The sequence below is a fragment of the Salmo salar genome, chromosome 18, assembly GCF_965601325.2.
Source record: "Salmo salar chromosome 18, fSalSal1, whole genome shotgun sequence".
Classification (NCBI taxonomy): Eukaryota; Metazoa; Chordata; class Actinopteri; order Salmoniformes; family Salmonidae; genus Salmo; species Salmo salar.
Genome location: NC_138308.1, coordinates 5,012,367 through 5,030,367, shown reverse-complemented (window position 1 = coordinate 5,030,367; position 18,001 = coordinate 5,012,367). Strand labels below are relative to the sequence as shown.

General features: G+C 42.3%; 1 protein-coding gene across 6 annotated transcripts in view; it reads left to right on the top strand.

Annotated features, from left to right (window-relative positions):
* LOC106576882 (serum response factor) overlaps positions 1-18,001 on the top strand; it is a 46,864-nt gene that overhangs the window by 27,483 nt on the left and 1,380 nt on the right. The window contains exons 3-7 of one of the 6 annotated variants that reach the window (XM_014154396.3): positions 9,035-9,272; positions 14,572-14,733; positions 16,423-16,524; positions 16,780-16,908; positions 17,393-17,572. In XM_014154396.3, the coding sequence (XP_014009871.1) occupies positions 9,035-9,272; positions 14,572-14,733; positions 16,423-16,524; positions 16,780-16,908; positions 17,393-17,535 (774 nt within the window). In that variant the 3' untranslated portion in view covers positions 17,536-17,572. Of the gene's footprint in view, positions 1-9,034; positions 9,273-14,571; positions 14,734-16,422; positions 16,525-16,779; positions 16,951-17,392; positions 17,573-18,001 lie in introns of all 6 variants that reach the window. The other 5 variants (XM_014154393.3, XM_014154397.3, XM_014154395.3 and 2 more) reach the window with 5 other exon arrangements.

Sequence of the window (18,001 nt, the reverse complement as noted above, 5' to 3'; positions counted from 1 at the left end):
ACGAGCAAGATTAAACTACCAACGGGACATTAAACTGTACTATCTTATGTTTCACCGAGTCGTGGCTGAACGTGACATGAACAACATACAGCTGGCGGGTTTTACACTGTATCGGCAGGATAGAACAGCAGCCTCTGGTAAGACGAGTATTGTCAGTCTATATTTTGTAAACAACAGCTGGTGCACAGTATCTAAGGAGGTCTCAAGGTTTTGCTCACCTGAGGTAGAGTATCTCATGATAAGCTGTAGACCACACTATCTACCTAGAGAGTTTTCATCTGTATTTTTCGTAGCTGTCTACATACCACCACAGACCGATGCTGGCACTAAGGCCGCACTCAATGAGCTGTATACCGCCATAAGCAAACAAGAAACCGCTCATCCAGAGGCGGCGCTCCTAGTGGCCGGGGACTTTAACCTGTTTGGGATAGGGGGCAGTATTTTCACGGCCGGATAAAAAAAACTTCCTGCCATCCAGGACCTCTATACCACGCGGTGTCAGAGGAAGACTCCAGCCACCCTAGTCATAGACTGTTCTCTCTGCTACCACATGGCAAGCGGTACCAGAGCGCCAAGTCTAGGTCCAAGAGGCTTTCTAAACAGCTTCTACCCCCAAGCCATAAGACTCCTGAACATCTCATCAAATGGCTATCCAAACTATTTGCATTGCCCCCCCTTTACACTGCTGCAACTCTCTGTTATTATCTATGCATAGTCACGTTAATAACTCTACCTAAATGTACATTACCTCTATGACCTCGACTTACCGGTGCCCCCGCACATTGTCTCTGTACCGGTACCCCCTGTATATAGCCTCGCTACTGTTATTTTACTGCTGCTCTTTAATTATGTTACTTAATTTCTTATTCTTTTATTTTTTTATCCATTGTTGGTTAGGGCTTGCAAGTAAGCATTTCACTGTAAGGTCTACACCTGTTGTATTCGGCGCATGTGACAAATAAAATAAAATTGTATCTATAATGGTCTCATTATTCCAATCATTCAAGCCTTAATTTTCCCTTTTTAGTCCTCATTCTTCATAGTAATCCATCATCGCTGTTGTATTATTCCAGTAAACTGTAAACTGCTGTTGGGCAATTCCATGGATAATAGTGACACTGAGACTGATTTTTCTCATTAAAATGTATGTCAAACTAAATCCAATGATTGCACAGTTAAACAAACCATACAACCCTATGCACAATTACTTTTAACAATTTCCACAATAAATTTGACAAAAACACATTTATTTGAAGAACTGTTACCAAACTTTGCATCTGCACTGTTCTTCAAGTAAATGTGTTTCTGTCAAATTTTCTGCAGAAATTGTCAAAAGTAGGCCTCGGTTTGTTTAACTTTGCCATTATTGTTTTTTGTTTGACATAAATTTTAAAGGGAAAAATGTACTCAGTATCACTCTAACTGTGGAATTGCGCTGTAGGCCGATGTAGTTTTCTTTTCCTGCTCTCCTCCCACTGTATTGTCTCTCTGGACACAATGTGAGCTTTGGAGGGCTGCAGCAGGGCAGAGGGCTGAATTACCCTGTGACAAGTGAGTGTCATTGAGATAATGGAAAGTTAATTTACTCAGATATGCAGTCTTATCACAAAGTTACTCCTAAATAGGGTGTCTGGTGAATTGGAGAGGGGGAGACAGAAACAGAGGGAGAGAGAGTGTGACACATTTTAGTGGAGGTGTGGGAGTGTGGGGGGTGAGAGCAATGTGTCGCTCTGCCAGAGGGGGAGGGTACGGCTGCTACGTTATGTCATCCCCTTTATTTTACAGCGAGCAAGTGGACAGGTCAGCTGCCATTGGCTGCACCTCCTCCACTTGGGCTGCCTTGCCTTTTTTAGCAGTCCCAAATAGAGCCATGAATTCCATGTGGCTGGCAGGGTGCCAGAGCGCAAGATTGGGAGCCAGCAAATGGGAGATTATGAGGGTGACAGACAGTGACCAGTGTGGTTTGCTAGCTACAATGGGCACTCAGAGCAGGGTCTGAACTAGTGGTGGGCTGCCAGTTGTCACCTTCAATTGGGATTTATTTAACCTCCCATGACGATGTTTAAAAAAATAAAATAAAACAATTATTTTTGTTTTTTACACATTTGGACACATGGATATTTGAGCTAAATTCCAACCACATTCATTGATAAAGGTAACCTAATTTAACAAATCACACAAACAAATTTAACTTTAAATATGTTATGCAATTAAAATAAACAAAAATGCAATTTCCTTATGCGGAAAAAGTTGGTAGACCCCCTACCTTTACCATATCATAAAATGGCTAAAATTAGAATCAGGTGTACCATAGCAGGTGCAAATGATTAGAGAGCAACTTGGGGAGGGTCCAGCCTTCCATAAAGATTAGAAACTTGGTTGGTTTGGTCTTAACCATATGGGTGTGTGGTAACACATCATGCCAAGATCAAAAGACCTATCTGAGGCCCTCAGAAGAAAGATTATTGATGACCATGAGTCTAGGAAGCCATTCAAAGTACTTCATTCCACTGTCCAACAGGTCATCTACAAATTGAGAAAATTCCAGACCACTGGCAATCTAGAGCTGACCAAAATTCAGCCATAGAGCTGACCAAAAGATGTCATAGAAGTCTTAAAGAACCCCAGGGTAACATCAAGGGATCTACATGCCTCTCTTGCCACAATCAATGTTGAGGTGCATGAGTCAACTGTCAGAAGGAGACTGCACAAACTTGGCCTACATGAGAAGTCAGGAAGGAAGAAGCTTCTGCTCTCAAAAAATAATATCTAGACACGACTGATGTTTGCCAGACAACACCTGGGTAAAGACCGAAACTACTGGACAGATGAGTCAAAGGTGGAGTTGTTTAGCCGCAATGCCAGATGCCATGTTTGGCGAAAACAAAACACTGCCTTTGAACAGAAGAACGTCATACCAACCATAAAGCATGGAGGCGGTGGCATTATGGTTTGGGGCTGCTTTGTTGCCTCAGGGCATGGCCAACTTGCCATCATTGAGTCAACCATGAATTCAATATAGTACCAGAGAATTCTTGAGGAAAAGGTGAGGCCATCTGTTAAAAAGATCAAGCTGAACTGAACAATATGCTGTGGGGGGACTTGAAGCGGGCCGTGCATGCGAGAAGGCCCTCAAACATGACACAATTGAAGCAGTACTGTAAATAATGGGCAATTCCTCTGAGGTGATATGAGACTGATGGACAGTTACAAGAAACGGCTACATGGTTATTTCAGCCAAAGCTTTTTTTTTTCGCACTATGGAATTGCATTTCTGTAGATTTTTGATGAATAAATGATTGTAAAGTATAACCTTTTTAGTGTCATTTTGTTAAATTAGGTTACCTTTATCTGTCAATAGTGTTGAAGTGAAGATTACATATCCACCTGTGCAAATATGTACCAACATTTCTTTCCAGGGAGTGTATGTACTTTTTAACATGACTGTATGTTAAGGACAGATGTTTTCTTCTGTATCACCAGACTGAAGGAGTAACTTGAAAGCACTGTGGTTACCTACATTTTATACAATGCTAGCCTGGCTTGCAGCCTCAGAGCATACTGCTTTGGGGAGAGACTAATCAAGGCTGCAGGCTTCCTCCGGGCAGAAATCTGACATAACGTAAAATCAATGTCAGATTTGATTGATATTTAGTTGAGAAACTTGGTATAATGTATTTTTTCCCCAGTTGGTCTGAACCAAAAGTCAACGCAGGTATTACAGTTCAATCAACTTGGGGTGAGGAATTCAGAGAGGCAGAGGGAGACAGTCAAACAAACAGGTTTGAGGAACAATGATAAGTGGGCCATAGAGATAGCGTGGCTAGACTGACAGAGTATTACTGCCAGGTAACTGACGGCAATATCTGACTTCTATTCGGTCCAGTGTCCCATTTTCTGTAGGAGCTCCCGCTCAAACACAAGTACAGTGGAAGTACAGTGGAAAAGGTGATTGCATCATATTGATAAGCGTCTTACATGTCTTACAGCATGGTGGGCTGTCCTATAGTAAATCATGTGCCGTCTACTGAAGCAGACATTTTAAATACTTTTTTTCTTTTAGAGTTTTTTTAATATTGTGACAAATCAACTACTTCTATTTGAAGTATTTTCAAATAATTTACTATAAATACTAGGCTATTTGAAACTATTTTCAAATAGCCTACATGTTTACAAATACATTTAAATTACCCCTAGGGCCAAACAAACTTGGGTTCAAATGTATGGAGTTTTTAAATATTTGTATTTGAAAATACACATCTGTGTATTTGAGTATTTTCAAATGCATGCCAATACTTTCCAAATACATTTCAATATGCATCTACTTGTATTTTCAAATAAATTGTCCAAATACTTACTTCGAAATGTATGTGAAAGTAATTGAAATACCTAATATAGTTTTTCAATCAAGCTGCCCCATGCTTCAGAAAAAGGAGATGGACTCCTGCAAGATGGGCCATTCTGATTCGGACAAGGCTTAATTACTACTGCTGCTGCTGAAGCACAATGTGTTTGGATTTCAGAAGAATGCAGTCTTCTTTTCTTACCGCCACTGTCAGACCAAAGGGCTGTGACATGACGTCTGTTCAGGCTGTGGCCTGTGGCCTCCTGTCCTGTTGTCCCAGCTGGTGTGGAAAGGGTTAACTCTCCTCTAGGGGTGCTAAGGTTTCCTGCCTTCCCACCAGCTGTCTACTGCCCCCTCAACTGTTTATACACCCACCCTCGTCCTCTTCCTGTCTCCTGCCCCAACCACGGCCCACATGGCCCTCCCTCCAGAATAACTCAGACATTCCTCACGCCCTCACTCTCACTCCCTGGTCTGGCCGGCTAACAACTGGTGCTCACTGCACATAACCCTGCCACTCTCTCTTTTTAATCCCAGGCTAACGCAGTATACAGTGAGGGGGGAAAAGTATTTGATCCCCTGCTGATTTTGTACGTTTGCCCACTGACAAAGAAATGATCAGTCTATAATTTTAATGGTAGGTTTATTTGAACAGTGAGAGGCAGAATGACAACAAAAAAATCTAAACGCATGTCAAAAATGTTATAAATTGATTTGCATTTTAATGAGGGAAATAAGTATTTGACCCCCTCTCAATCAGAAAGATTTCTGGCTCCCAGGTGTCTTTTATACAGGTAACGAGCTGAGATTAGGAGCACACTCTTAAAGGGAGTGCTCCTAATCTCAGTTTGTTACCTGTATAAAAGATACCTGTCCACAGAAACAATCAATCAATCAGATTCCAAACTCTCCACCATGGCCAAGACCAAAGAGCTCTCCAAGGATGTCAGGGACAAGATTGTAGACCTACACAAGGCTGGAATGGGCTACAAGACCATCGCCAAGCAGCTTGGTGAGAAGGTGACAACAGTTGGTGCGATTATTCGCAAATGGAAGAAACACAAAAGAACTGTCAATCTCCCTCGGCCTGGGGCTCTATGCAAGATCTCACCTCGTGAAGTTGCAATGATCATGAGAACGGTGAGGAATCAGCCCAGAACTACACGGGAGGATCTTGTCAATGATCTCAAGGCAGCTGGGACCGTAGTCACCAAGAAAACAATTGGTAACACACTACGCCGTGAAGGACTGAAATCCTGCAGCGCCCGCAAGGTCCCCCTGCTCAAGAAAGCACATATACATGGCCGTCTGAAGTTTGCCAATGAACATCTGAATGATTCAGAGGACAACTCAACTCAACTCGCTGTGTTTGGAGGAGGAGGAATGTTATTCTGCTAAGGGGACAGGACAACTTCACCGCATCAAAGGGACGATGGACGGGGCCATGTACCGTCAAATCTTGGGTGAGAACCTCCTTCCCTCAGCCAGGGCATTGAAAATGGGCCGTGGATGGGTATTCCAGCATGACAATGACCCAAAACACACGGCCAAGGCAACAAAGGAGTGGCTCAAGAAGAAGCACATTAAGGTCCTGGAGTGGCCTAGCCAGTCTCCAGACCTTAATCCCATAGAAAATCTGTGGAGGGAGCTGAAGGTTCGAGTTGCCAAACGTCAGCCTCAACCTTAATGACTTGGAGAAGATCTGCAAAGAGGAGTGGGACAAAATCCCTCCTGAGATTGGTGCAAACCAGGTGGCCAACTACAAGAAATGTCTGACCTCTGATTGCCAAAAAGGGTTTTGCCACCAAGTACTAAGTCATATTTTGCAGAGGGGTCAAATACTTATTTCCCTCATTAAAATACAAATCAATTTATAACATTTTTGACATGCGTTTTTCAGGATTTTTGTTGTTGTTATTCTGTCTCTCACTGTTCAAATAAACCTACCATTAAAATTATAGACTGATCATTTCTTTGTCAGTGGGCAAACGTACAAAATTAGCAGGGGATCAAATACTTTTTTCCCTCACTGTATTAGTTATTCAAAGCTTTTGATTAGCTCGAGAAGCTGCACAACACAACTCCCACACACCCCCTCCACTTATGCTGTTTAACTAGAGAGGGAAAGAACCTTGGACTAGTAGAGCTCTCTCTCTTTCTCTGTGGATTAGACTTGTGGTTTGGACACTGCTCTGCTTTGCATTTAATTGAGTTTATGTAGCTCCCTTCTGCTGGCAACCAGGAATACTAATTTGTCTTGTCTCTGATAAGGAAATGATACGTCTGCTGGTGGCCACTACTCCTACAGTGCATTCGGAAAGTATTCAGACCCCTTGACCTTTTCCACATTTTGTTACGTTGCCACCTTATAAGAAAATGTATGAAATAGTTTTTCCCCCTCATCAATCTACACACAATACCCCATAATTTCAAAGCAAAAACAGGGGTTTAGACATTTTCCAAATTGATGTGTGTGTGTGCTTGCATGTCCGCATGTGTGTCTCGCTCACATGCAGATGTGTGTGCGTGTGTGAGAGTGAAGGGCCTTATCAGTAAAGCCTCTGTAGTCCATGGGGCATCTAGTACCTCTAATCCACTCAATCAGTCACATATAAAAACCAACAGGGGTCTTACTCAGGTTTGCCTTTGGCTGCTTCAGCACTGGTCTGCACTGTTCACTCACTCACTATTAGGCCTACTCTGTAATTAATAGATTGAGTTGGGACTCATATTTCTTCTGCGTTCAGCATGCAGTTTGCGCTGTCTTCCCTGTGTTTTGGTAGTCTGAGTACCAGTCTCTTTAGCTAACAGTCCACTGGTGTAGTTTACGGCAATACAGTTATCTTATTATTGATATCTACATAGCGCATTGATGTGAATCACACTACTGCTCTCTCATTTAGCTATTTGTACCTTACGGATTGTGGTTGTTGTGGATGGTTGTTCACAAATCTAGAGGTGTATTTGAACCCAATAATGCTTGAATTCAAGAAGTTTAAGTTGCCTAGCAGTCATTGTTTTTGAAACCAGTGGACAGCCAGTGAAAATGTGCTCTTGCAACAGCTGTAAAGTGCCGATCCCAGCCCATGGAATAAAAGTGGGGCTTTTATCGTTCAATCTAATTCATGGTGATAAAAACAATAATCCATGGGCCTAATGGACACATGCTCAAACCTTGAATGAGTAGGTGTGTCAACTTTTGACTGGTACTGTATATATCCATTGATTCTTGAAGAATATAACTTACAGTGCCTTGCGAAAGTATTCGGCCCCCTTGAACTTTTCGACCTTTTGCCACATTTCAGGCTTCAAACATAAAGATATAAAACTGTAAGCTTTTGTGAAGAATCAACAACAAGTGGGACACAATTATGAAGTGGAACGAAATTTATTGGATATTTCAAACTTTTTTAACAAATAAAAAACTGAAAAATTGGCCGTTCATCTTTCCCTTGATCCTAACTAGTCTCCCAGTCCCTGCAGCTGAAACATCCCCACAGCATGATGCTGCCACCACCATGCTTCACCGTAGGGATGGTGCCAGGTTTCCTCCAAATGTGACGCTTGGCATTCAGGCCAAAAAGTCCAATCTTGGTTTTGTCAGACCAGAGAATCTTGTTTCTCATGGTCTGAGTCCTTTAGGTGCCTTTTGGCAAACTCCAAGCGGGCTGTCGTGCCTTTTACTGAGAAGTGGCTTCCGTCTGGCCACTCTACCATAAAGGCCTGATTTGGTGGAGTGCTGCAGAGATGTTTGTCCTTCTGGAAGGTGCTCCCATCTCCACAGAGGAAACCCTGGAGCTCTGTCAGTGTGACCATTGGGTTGGTCACCTCCTTGACCAAGGCCCTTCTCACCCGATTTATCAATTTGGATGGAAGGCCAGCTCTAGGAAGAGTCTTGGTGTTTCCAAAGTTCTTCCATTTAAGAATGATGGAGGCCACTGTGTTCTTGGGGACCTTCTCCAGATCTGTGCCTCGACACAATCCTGTCTCGCAGTTCCACGGACAATTCCTTCAACCTCATGGCTTGGTTTTTGCTCTGACATGCACTGTCAACTGTGGTTCCTTATATAGACAGGTGTGTGCCTTTCCAAATCATGTCCCAAACAATTAAATTTACCACAGGTTGACTCCAATCAAGTTGTAGAAACATCAAGGATGATCAATGGAAACAGGATGCACCTGAGCTCAATTGAGTCTCATAGGAAAGAGTTTGAATACTTATATAAATAAGGTATTTCTGTATTACATTTTTTATACATTTGCAAACATTTCAGAAAACCTGTTTTCACTTTGTCGTAATGGGGTATTGTGTATAGATTGAGGGGGGGAAATGATTTAATCCATTTTAGAACAAGGCTGTAACGTAGAAAAATGGAAGGGGTCTGAAATACCTTCTGAATGCACTGTATATGTATATGGAGGAAACTAGCTACCTGCTGAGCGTAAACCAATGGTAATTGCTTGGTTATGAACGTCCTCTAGTGAATGGCGCTGCCTTGGGGTAAGGTTTGTGGAATAAAATATTTATGTGACTCACTCAACATGATATGATTTGTTAGTCAGTAAGTTGTTTTTAGTCCAGTGGATAAGAGCCCAAAAATCCCCCAAAATAATAAAATCTGTCTGAATGCATGAATCTTGCTATTTTGACAGCCACACTCATAATGCATATTGTTCGTCCTTCCCCAGGACCAGCTAAAGCCTGCGTTTACAGTGGCCAACCTCCCGGGCACCACCAGTACCCACGCCCCTACGGCCCCCACCACATCCACCACCATGCAGGTTAGCAGCGGGCCCTCCTTCCCCATCACCAACTACCTGGCACCCATCTCCGCTAGCAGCAACGTCAATGGCACAGTCCTCAAGACCACCGGTGCCACCGGAGGGCAGGTCATGCAGCTGCCCAGCGGCTTTACCTTCATGTCAGGTACCTACAGCAGGAGAGACACTGGCCTTTATGCTATGCTATACTTTACTATAATATAATTAAGCAATAAGGCCTGAGTGGGTGTGGCATATTGGCAATTATAAACTGGGTGGTTCGAGCCCTGAATGCTGATTGGCTGACAGCTGTGGTATATCAGAGCGTATACCACGGGTATGACAAAACATTTATTTTTACTGCTCTAATTACCTTGGTAACCAGTTTATAATAGCAATAAGGAACCTCGGGGGTTTGGCCGATATACCATGACTAAGGGCTGTGTCCAGGAACTCTGCAATGCGTTGTGCGTAAGAACAGCCCTTAGCCGTGGTATATTGGCCATATACCACACCCCCTCGTGCCTTATTGCTTAATTATACCACGGCTAAGGGCTGTTCTTAGCCACAACGTAAAGCGGGATACCTTATCTCCCCAACAATGGTATATGCATTGGTTGAAGCTCAATGTTAACCTCTCTGGGAAATGTGGGACGCTAGGCTTTACGGCGAAAGCATAGCATTAGATTATGTTAGGACAGCACCTAGACAAGAAAAACCACACCATTTTCCATGCAAACACAGAAATACAGCTAAAATGAATCACTAACCTTTGATCTTCATCAGATGGCACTCATAGGACTTCATGTTACACAATACATGTATGTTTTGCTCGATAAAGTTCATATTTTTATCCAAAAACCCCATTTAACATTGGCGTGTAATGTTCAGAAATGTTTTTTCTCCAAAACTATCGGTGAATGAGCACATCAATTTACAGAAATACTCATCATAAGCTTTGATAAAAGATACAAGTGTTATACACAGAATTATAGATAAACTTCTTAATGCAACCGCTGTGTCAGATTTCAAAAAAGCTTTACGGCGAAAGCACACTTTGCAATAATCTGAGTACAGCGCTCAGACAGTACAGACAAGCCATACAGATACCCGCCATGTTGTGGAGTCAACAAAAGTCAGAAATAGCATTATACATATTCACTTACCTTTGATCTTCATCGGAATGCACTCCCAGAAATCCCAGTTCCACAATAAATGTTCGATAAAGTTAATCTTTATGTCCAAATACCTCCATTTTGTTCACGCGTTTAGTCCAGCATTCCAAATTCACTAAGCGCGCGAGTTTAGTCCAGACGAAAAGTCAAAATAGTTACATTACAGTTCGTAGAAACATGTCAAACGATGTACAGAATCAATCTTTAGGATGTTTTTATCATAAATCTTCGATAATATTCCAACCGGACAATTCCTTTGTCTTTAGAATTGAAAGGAAAGGCAGCTCGCTCTCACGGCCATGTGCATGATTGAGCTCATGCCAATTTTCCAGACACCTGACTGAATCAGCTCTTATTCTCTCCCCATTCACAGTAGAAGCCTGAAACAACGTTCTAAAGACTGTTGACATCTAGTGGAAGCCTTAGGAAGTGCAATATGACCCCACAGACACTGTATATTGGAGAGGCAATCACTTGAAAAACTACAAACCTCAGATTTCCCACTTCCTGGTTGGATTTTTTCTCAGGTTCTTGCCTGCCATATGAGTTCTGTTATACTCACAGACATCATTCAAACAGTTTTAGAAACTTCAGAGTGTTTTCTATCCAAATCTACTATTATTATTGCATATGCATATTCTAGCTTTTGGGCCTAAGTAGCAGGCATTTTACTTTGGGCACGCTTTTCATCCAAGCTACTCAATACTGCCCCCCTTTCCCAAAGAAGTTAAATTCAAATCTCCCTACCATCATACCTAAGCCAATATGACACCAATGTCGAGGAAATGTCCAAAATCAACTTGATTGGAGGTACACAACAAATTCTCTGCCTCTCGTCATGATCCGTCCTGCAATTACTGAGAATCACTATACCAGATTTTTGACAGGGTCGATAGCATTAGGGTCATCAGACAATTGTTTTTCCCAAACCTAGCTCAAATTCTAGAAGTGGGATTAAAACGAGGCTACAGCATCCATAAAGTGACAATAAGACTTGGATCCATTTTGACTGAATACGTTTGTAGGTTCAACAGTTTTTATTAAATGTATAATTTTTCGCTCTCGTGGACATTTCAGACAAACAATTTGTTACTTTTTTGTAGCATTTCTGACAATGCTAACATATTTTCAGCCGAATCTCAGAGTTCTAAAACCGGGATCAACAACTCGGTTGCTGCACAACAGCCGCAGCTAGCTAGTAGCAGCTATAGCTAGCTACTAGCAGGCAGGTTCTTCATTATATAATCCTTTGTCCTACCCTATAATAAATCTATTCATATTTATTAAGTTTTAACTTAAAAGCAAATCGTTCCGAATCACATCGTCGAACAAGGGCCACACTATATAAAAGGGAAAGGAAAGGGGGTCTACCTAGTCGTTGTACAACGGAATGCATTCAACTGAAATGTGTCTTCCGCATTTAACCCAACCCCTCTGAATCAGAGAGGTGCAGGGGGCTGCCATAATTGACATCCACGTCTTCAGCGCCCGGGGAACAGTGGGCTAACTGCCTTGCTCAGGTCAGAACGACAGATTTTTACCTTGTCAGCTCGGGGATTCGATCCAGCAACCTTTTGGTTACTGGCCCAACGCTCTAACCACTATATATAACAGCTTTCATAGTATACCCGACCTCTACAATTAGGCCATGTATCATATCAAACTAAAAAAACAACCTTGGTATTTCTAATGTGTTATCTTCAAATTAAATAAATACATTCATAAAGAAAAAAGGTCATCTTTACCCATCTTCGCCTTCCCCAAAATCTAAACCTGATATTACGTCCATATATTCCTAAATAGAAAAAGGCTAAGTTCATCATACCCATTCTGCATTACCATAAATCCAACTTTATTTGAAGTCCACATAGTACACGTTTCCATACTGAATGAATAAACATTTTAAAAAAAGAAGTTGTTAATGTAAAAATGTTTTGGGTAAAAAACAAATGAATCCATATTTGTACCGTGTAATGCGGTGTCAATATGTATTGGGACTACTTCAACAACAGGAGGTAGCTATCACTCACAGCCACGTTGTAATCTTCGAGTCCTTGAACATTTGGTTGTTTACATACATATCGACCACTAGACGAACATTCTGCTTCTCTGCTTGGAGCCTTTTGAAATTGGGGTACGGGGCACGTCGTCTCCATTATTTCATGGGGAAATTGTTCATTATAGAGAATGGGGTGTTTTTCAATTCCCTACCCTGTTGGAACAAGGCATTTTACATTTTGTAGTGGGTTAGCATAGGTACGATCTGACGGGACCTTCCCTCTGCTCTGCCACCGAAACGATGTGCCCTTTGAAAATCAATTGTTTCCACTTGTTCGTCCATCATTTTGAGATTACGTTTCATTAACACTTTGACTTTTTCTTCCGTTGACTGATCGTTTTCGTTTTCATCCTCCTTTATTCCCATTATAACAATATAAATTTTCATACTTCTGCACTTTAGATCAAATAATTCGTCTTTCATTGTTTTATTTTCATACCGTAGTCTCTCTGTAGTGTCTTTTAGGGAGTCCACGGTAGTTTTCAATGTCTTATTTTCCCCTCATATTTCTTCTATTTTATTACTGTAATCCATTCCTGTTTTTAAGACCTCAACCTCCCCCAGTAGCCCAGGTAATATATCCAGTTTTTTTAACTGCTTGCTCATACTTGTAAGCAATGCTATCTTCTGGAGACGTAGTTATAAAAACGCCCCCCTCCGATGTTAAATTCGAAATTTTAGACGGCGGCTTCCCTTCAGTTTCGCTCACAGAACTCGAGGAAAGGTCTGCTCTTGTTCGCTTCGATGTATCCATTTCTTTTTCCGAGCATATCAAAATTCTGCTCAATAAATAGTTCAAGATTCTCTATATTATCCAGAATGCTTGTTTCGTGGTTATCAGCTAATCCTCAATTTTTGTGATTAACTAATGTGACAAGTGCCTACTACAACGCTGGCGTGGGTACATGGCGTGGGTACAGCCTCAGTGTTCACAGTAAACGCTTAGCAGACCTGTTTGGTTCTAGGGTATTTGAAAAGTATTTCAAAATAGTTTAAAATAGTATTTATAGGAAATTATTTGAAAATACTTTCAAATACTTCAAATCGTATTTGTTGATTTGGTTATTATTTAAACATATATATAATTTGGAGAAAAAAATGCTAAAATATTAAAATACGAATACTTGGTTAAGCATGTATTTTAATCCAGATTTGGTCCGTCAACATGATTTCAATTTGAATCATCTTGCCACGACGTCCAGGTGGTTCGTGGCAGTAGCGTGACTTGCGTCTCCACTTAAACAGCTGTTTATATTTTGCCGCGTTTCACATCTCCATCTCCAGGAAGCCCTTTCAGCTTGGTTATATTTGACATGTATTACAAAGCCCCAGTATCCACGAAGGAAACATCTACATCCAATGGGCTCATGCCTTTGATTTTCATTGTAGGAGAAGAATAATTAGGAGGTCCAACACAATGGCCATCCCGGAGTTGGCTGCCGATCTCTGCCTATAATTGTTCATGAATATTCAGTGAAGATTAGGCAGTTCAATTCTGAAATTATAATTTATTTTTAATTCATGGAGCCCCTGCTCAGATGGAGTGTTTTGGAGCCAGATGTGCCCCTTGTAATAGGATCTGCTATCTATCTGGATCTGGGGCTCCCAAGTGGCACATCATTGTAAATAAGAATTTGTTTTTAATTGACTTGCCTAGTTAAATAAAATAAAAAATCTGTAGGTAGCCCACCAACCACAAGGAAGACATTTGTACATGTTTTGCATTTTGAAATCTGTGTAATATAAGCTGGCTATCGTGATTCCGCAATAATATTTTTTTAGAACAGGGTCTTAGAATCTGTATATTTGCGTTGCCATAAATAATTGTATTGCTCTGACTGGAATATTGATATTAAAAGAGATCAAATTAGTACAGGAGGTCCAGGTCTACTAGTAAAAATTACCATAAATTTAAGGCATGAAATGGTAGCTGCTGTTACAGCCATGTAATACTGGGTAATAACCACCTTAAAGCTGAAGAAGTCTTAGTTTGATTTTAAATAAAGTTTAAAAAAAAAAAGTTCAATCATGTAGTGGTGCAATCACTGACATGATAGAGTATTACCCTTGTTGTTGCCCTTGTTGTGATGTCTGCTTGTAGTGATAGTGTGGCTAACCAACTGAGTAGCGCAGAGATGTTGTTCTGGGTCCCGAGGTAGCCGATCTTTCTCTCCCATTATGACAGCAGGCTGAATCTCACTCACTCACTCATCCTTTTTTCCCTCCTGCAGCAGGCACTCCTCTCCCTCCCGGCACCCCCACCATTCCGCTCAGCCAGCTGCACCAGCACTCCCTGGCCATCCCGGGACAGCGGGGCCAGAAGCTCACCGCATCACAACTGACACAGCAGGGCCAGCAGGCCGTCTTCCGATTCCCCGCTGCAGTCTCCCTAGGTCAGTCTGTCGGGAGAAATAGACTAGTCTGTGTCTGTTGAGAGACTAGTTTGTCTGTAGGTCGACAGAGACAAGTTTTCCCCTTCCTATATCAATGGGTAAGCGGGCATCCCGGAGCTCTGTAAGAGAAGTCCCTGCCCCCATTTGTGTTTTTTGAGATTCGCAGGATGATAAGGTCAGTGTCTTGTGGGCTTTAGAAAACACATTTGATTTGAAATGTTATTGTAAGCGTGGGGGGGGTTGGGTATAGGCCTTGCTACTTATGTCCATAAAGAACTGGTATTCATGTTGTATTGGTATGGATGTAGTTAGTCATGGTCTGATTTATGCTCCAGGAAAAAAGAGGGCGACTTGTCTGTCTGTGGCTGCAGAGGGGGATGTACAGTCGTGGCCAAAAGTTTTGAGAATTACACAAATATTAATTTCCACAAAGTTTGCTGCTTCAGTGTCTTTAGATATTTTTGTCAGATGTTACTGTGGAATACTGAAGTGTAATTACAAGCATTTCATAAGTGTCAAAGGCTTTTATTGACAATTACATAAAGTTGATGCAAAGAGTCAATATTTGCAGTGTTGACCCTTCTTTTTCAAGACCTCTGGAATCCGCCCTGGCATGCTGTCAAATAACTTGCATAATCAATGCTTGGAGTTTGTCATAATTTGTGGGGTTTTGTTTGTCCACCCGCCTCTTGAGGATTGACCACAAGTTCTCAATGGGATCCTCAGCAATCCAATCCCTGTACCTTTTGTAGAATACCAGTCTGTCCTTGATGTTTTTCCTGGAGAGAAGTGTCTTCTTTGCTGCCCTTCTTGACACCAGGCCATCCTCCAAAAGTCTTCGCCTCACTGTGCGTGCAGATGCACTCACACCTGCCTGCTGCCATTCCTGAGCAAGCTCTGTACTGGTGGTGCCCCGATCCCGCAGCTGAATCAACTTTAGGAGACGGTCCTGGCGCTTGCTGGATTTTCTTGGGTGCCCTGAAGCCGCCTTCACAACAATTGAACCGCTCTCCTTGAAGTTCTTGATGATCCGATAAATGGATGATTTAGGTGCAATCTTACTGGCAGCAATATCCTTTCCTGTGAAGCCCTTTTTGTGCAAAGAAATTATGACGGCATGTGTTTCCTTGCAGGTAACCATGGTTGACAGAGGAAGAACAATGATTCCAAGCACCACCCTCCTTTTGAAGCTTCCAGTCTGTTATTCGAACTCAATCTGCATGACAGAGTGATCTCCAGCCTTGTCCTCGTCAACACTCACACCTGTGTTAACGAGAGAATCACTGACATGATGTCAGCTGGTCCTATTGTAGCAGGTCTGAAATGTTTTTGGGGGGATTCAGTTCATTTGCATGGCAACGAGGGACTTTGCAATTAATTGCAATTCATCTGATCACTCTTTATAACATTCTGGAGTATATGCAAATTGCCATCATACAAACTGAGGCAGCAGACTTTGTGAAAATTAATATTTGTGTCATTCTCAAAACTTTTGGCCACGACTGTACAAGAAATAACAGGCATGATGCAGGCATGAAATTTAGTTGACTCTACGTAGGTGTATGAAACCATGTTCAAAACTGTGTGGGGCAAACTAATATTCCTACCATTTATAAGAGTTCTGACAGTAAGATTAGAATAGTGTACAGGTGAGTGACCAGCTGTTTTGTGTTGCCTGTTCCCCTCCAGAGGGAGGGATGACCCAGCAGCTGCAGGCCATCCAGGTGCACCCCACCACACACATCAACGACAGCAGCTCGGAGATCTCCCAGACCTCGACTGTCTCCACTGGTAACTCTCCTCTGTCTAACACAGGGCTCTACAACCCTGGTTATGTGTGATAAGCTCTATCCAGAGTCTAACTTATCTCTCTTGAGTGAGCTGAGTGGGTGGAAGGTTGTAGTCTACAATACTGTTATGAGGGGTCAACATTAGTTGAACAGAATTTACCTTTTCCTCAGTGATACAGTGCCATCTGGTGGACAATGTCTCTTCTAAACTTCTCACTTTGTCTCATACACTAATATCTTTTCCCCACTCCCCCAGCGACCATTGTCACGTCGTCTGTGCCCACGTCCATGGCGGGGCACATGATGTACACCAGCCCCCACACAGTGATGTACGCGTCCAGCCCCTCGGCCATGCAGGTGTCCCACGGACAGGGCCAGGACACAGGTGAGACCACGCTTGACTACAGTAGGCTACGCTGGGACACAGGTGAGACTACACTGGCTGTGGGTTAGTGGGGGAGGTTGATTGATGTATGATTCAGACCTCAGTTCAATTAGTATTTTTTTCTTTCAATTTTTTTTTAGCTGGGTGTATTGAGCTTGAAACCTATGAAATTCTCCAAAAAGTGCAACCTATCTTATCTGGCATTCCAGGCATGCTTAATCAAATGCTCAAAGGATGAAAACGCATACTGTTTGAACCCAGGTCTGGTATGAATATAGCTACATAGTCGGGAGGTTGACTATGACAGGCTAGTGGGTTTGACCCCGACCCAAAGTGGGGTGGTATAGCCTACACAGCATGCACATGGTCTCTGTATATATTCAGTGGTAAAATGTTAGTCTCTGTATATATTCAGTGGTAAAATGTTAGTTTAGATGAGAGGGCTGTGTTCTTCATGTTTGTATGTGTCCGTCTCTCTGGCTAGGTGCTGTCCCTCAGGTATTCCTTACGGCACCCTCAGGCACCATGCAGATCCCTGTTTCTGCAGTGCAGCTACACCCAGTACGGCAAGACCTACATTTTACAAGTGAAACTCTCATATTCTCTCTGCAACCAGCATGCCACTGACCTGCACTAATGCATCCGGACAGAGCACTGTGGAGGGGTAGGGTTTGGCCTGCCTCCTGTACTGTTACTGTATGTGGAGGATCTACTCCTATGACATTTGGGGCTCCAGAGTGGCGCAGCGGTCTAAGGCACTGCATCTCAGTGCTAGAGGCGTCACAGACTCTGGTTCGATCCCGGGCTGTATCACAACAGGCTGTGATCGGGAGTCCCATAGAGCGGCGCACAATTGGCCCAGTGTCATTAGGGGAGGGTTTGGCCTGGGGTAGGCTGTCATTGTAAAATAAGAACTTGTTCTTAACTGACTTGCCTAGTTAAACAAACTTAAAATTATGTTTGGACAACACTGCACGGAATGTTATTGAAAGCCATATGTTATTTAGAAGACTTTATTTTTTTTTATTGAGAAAGTAATTCAGTCACGCAAGATTTAGATTTCAATAGATTGGCTTTTTATAGAGGTTTTTGT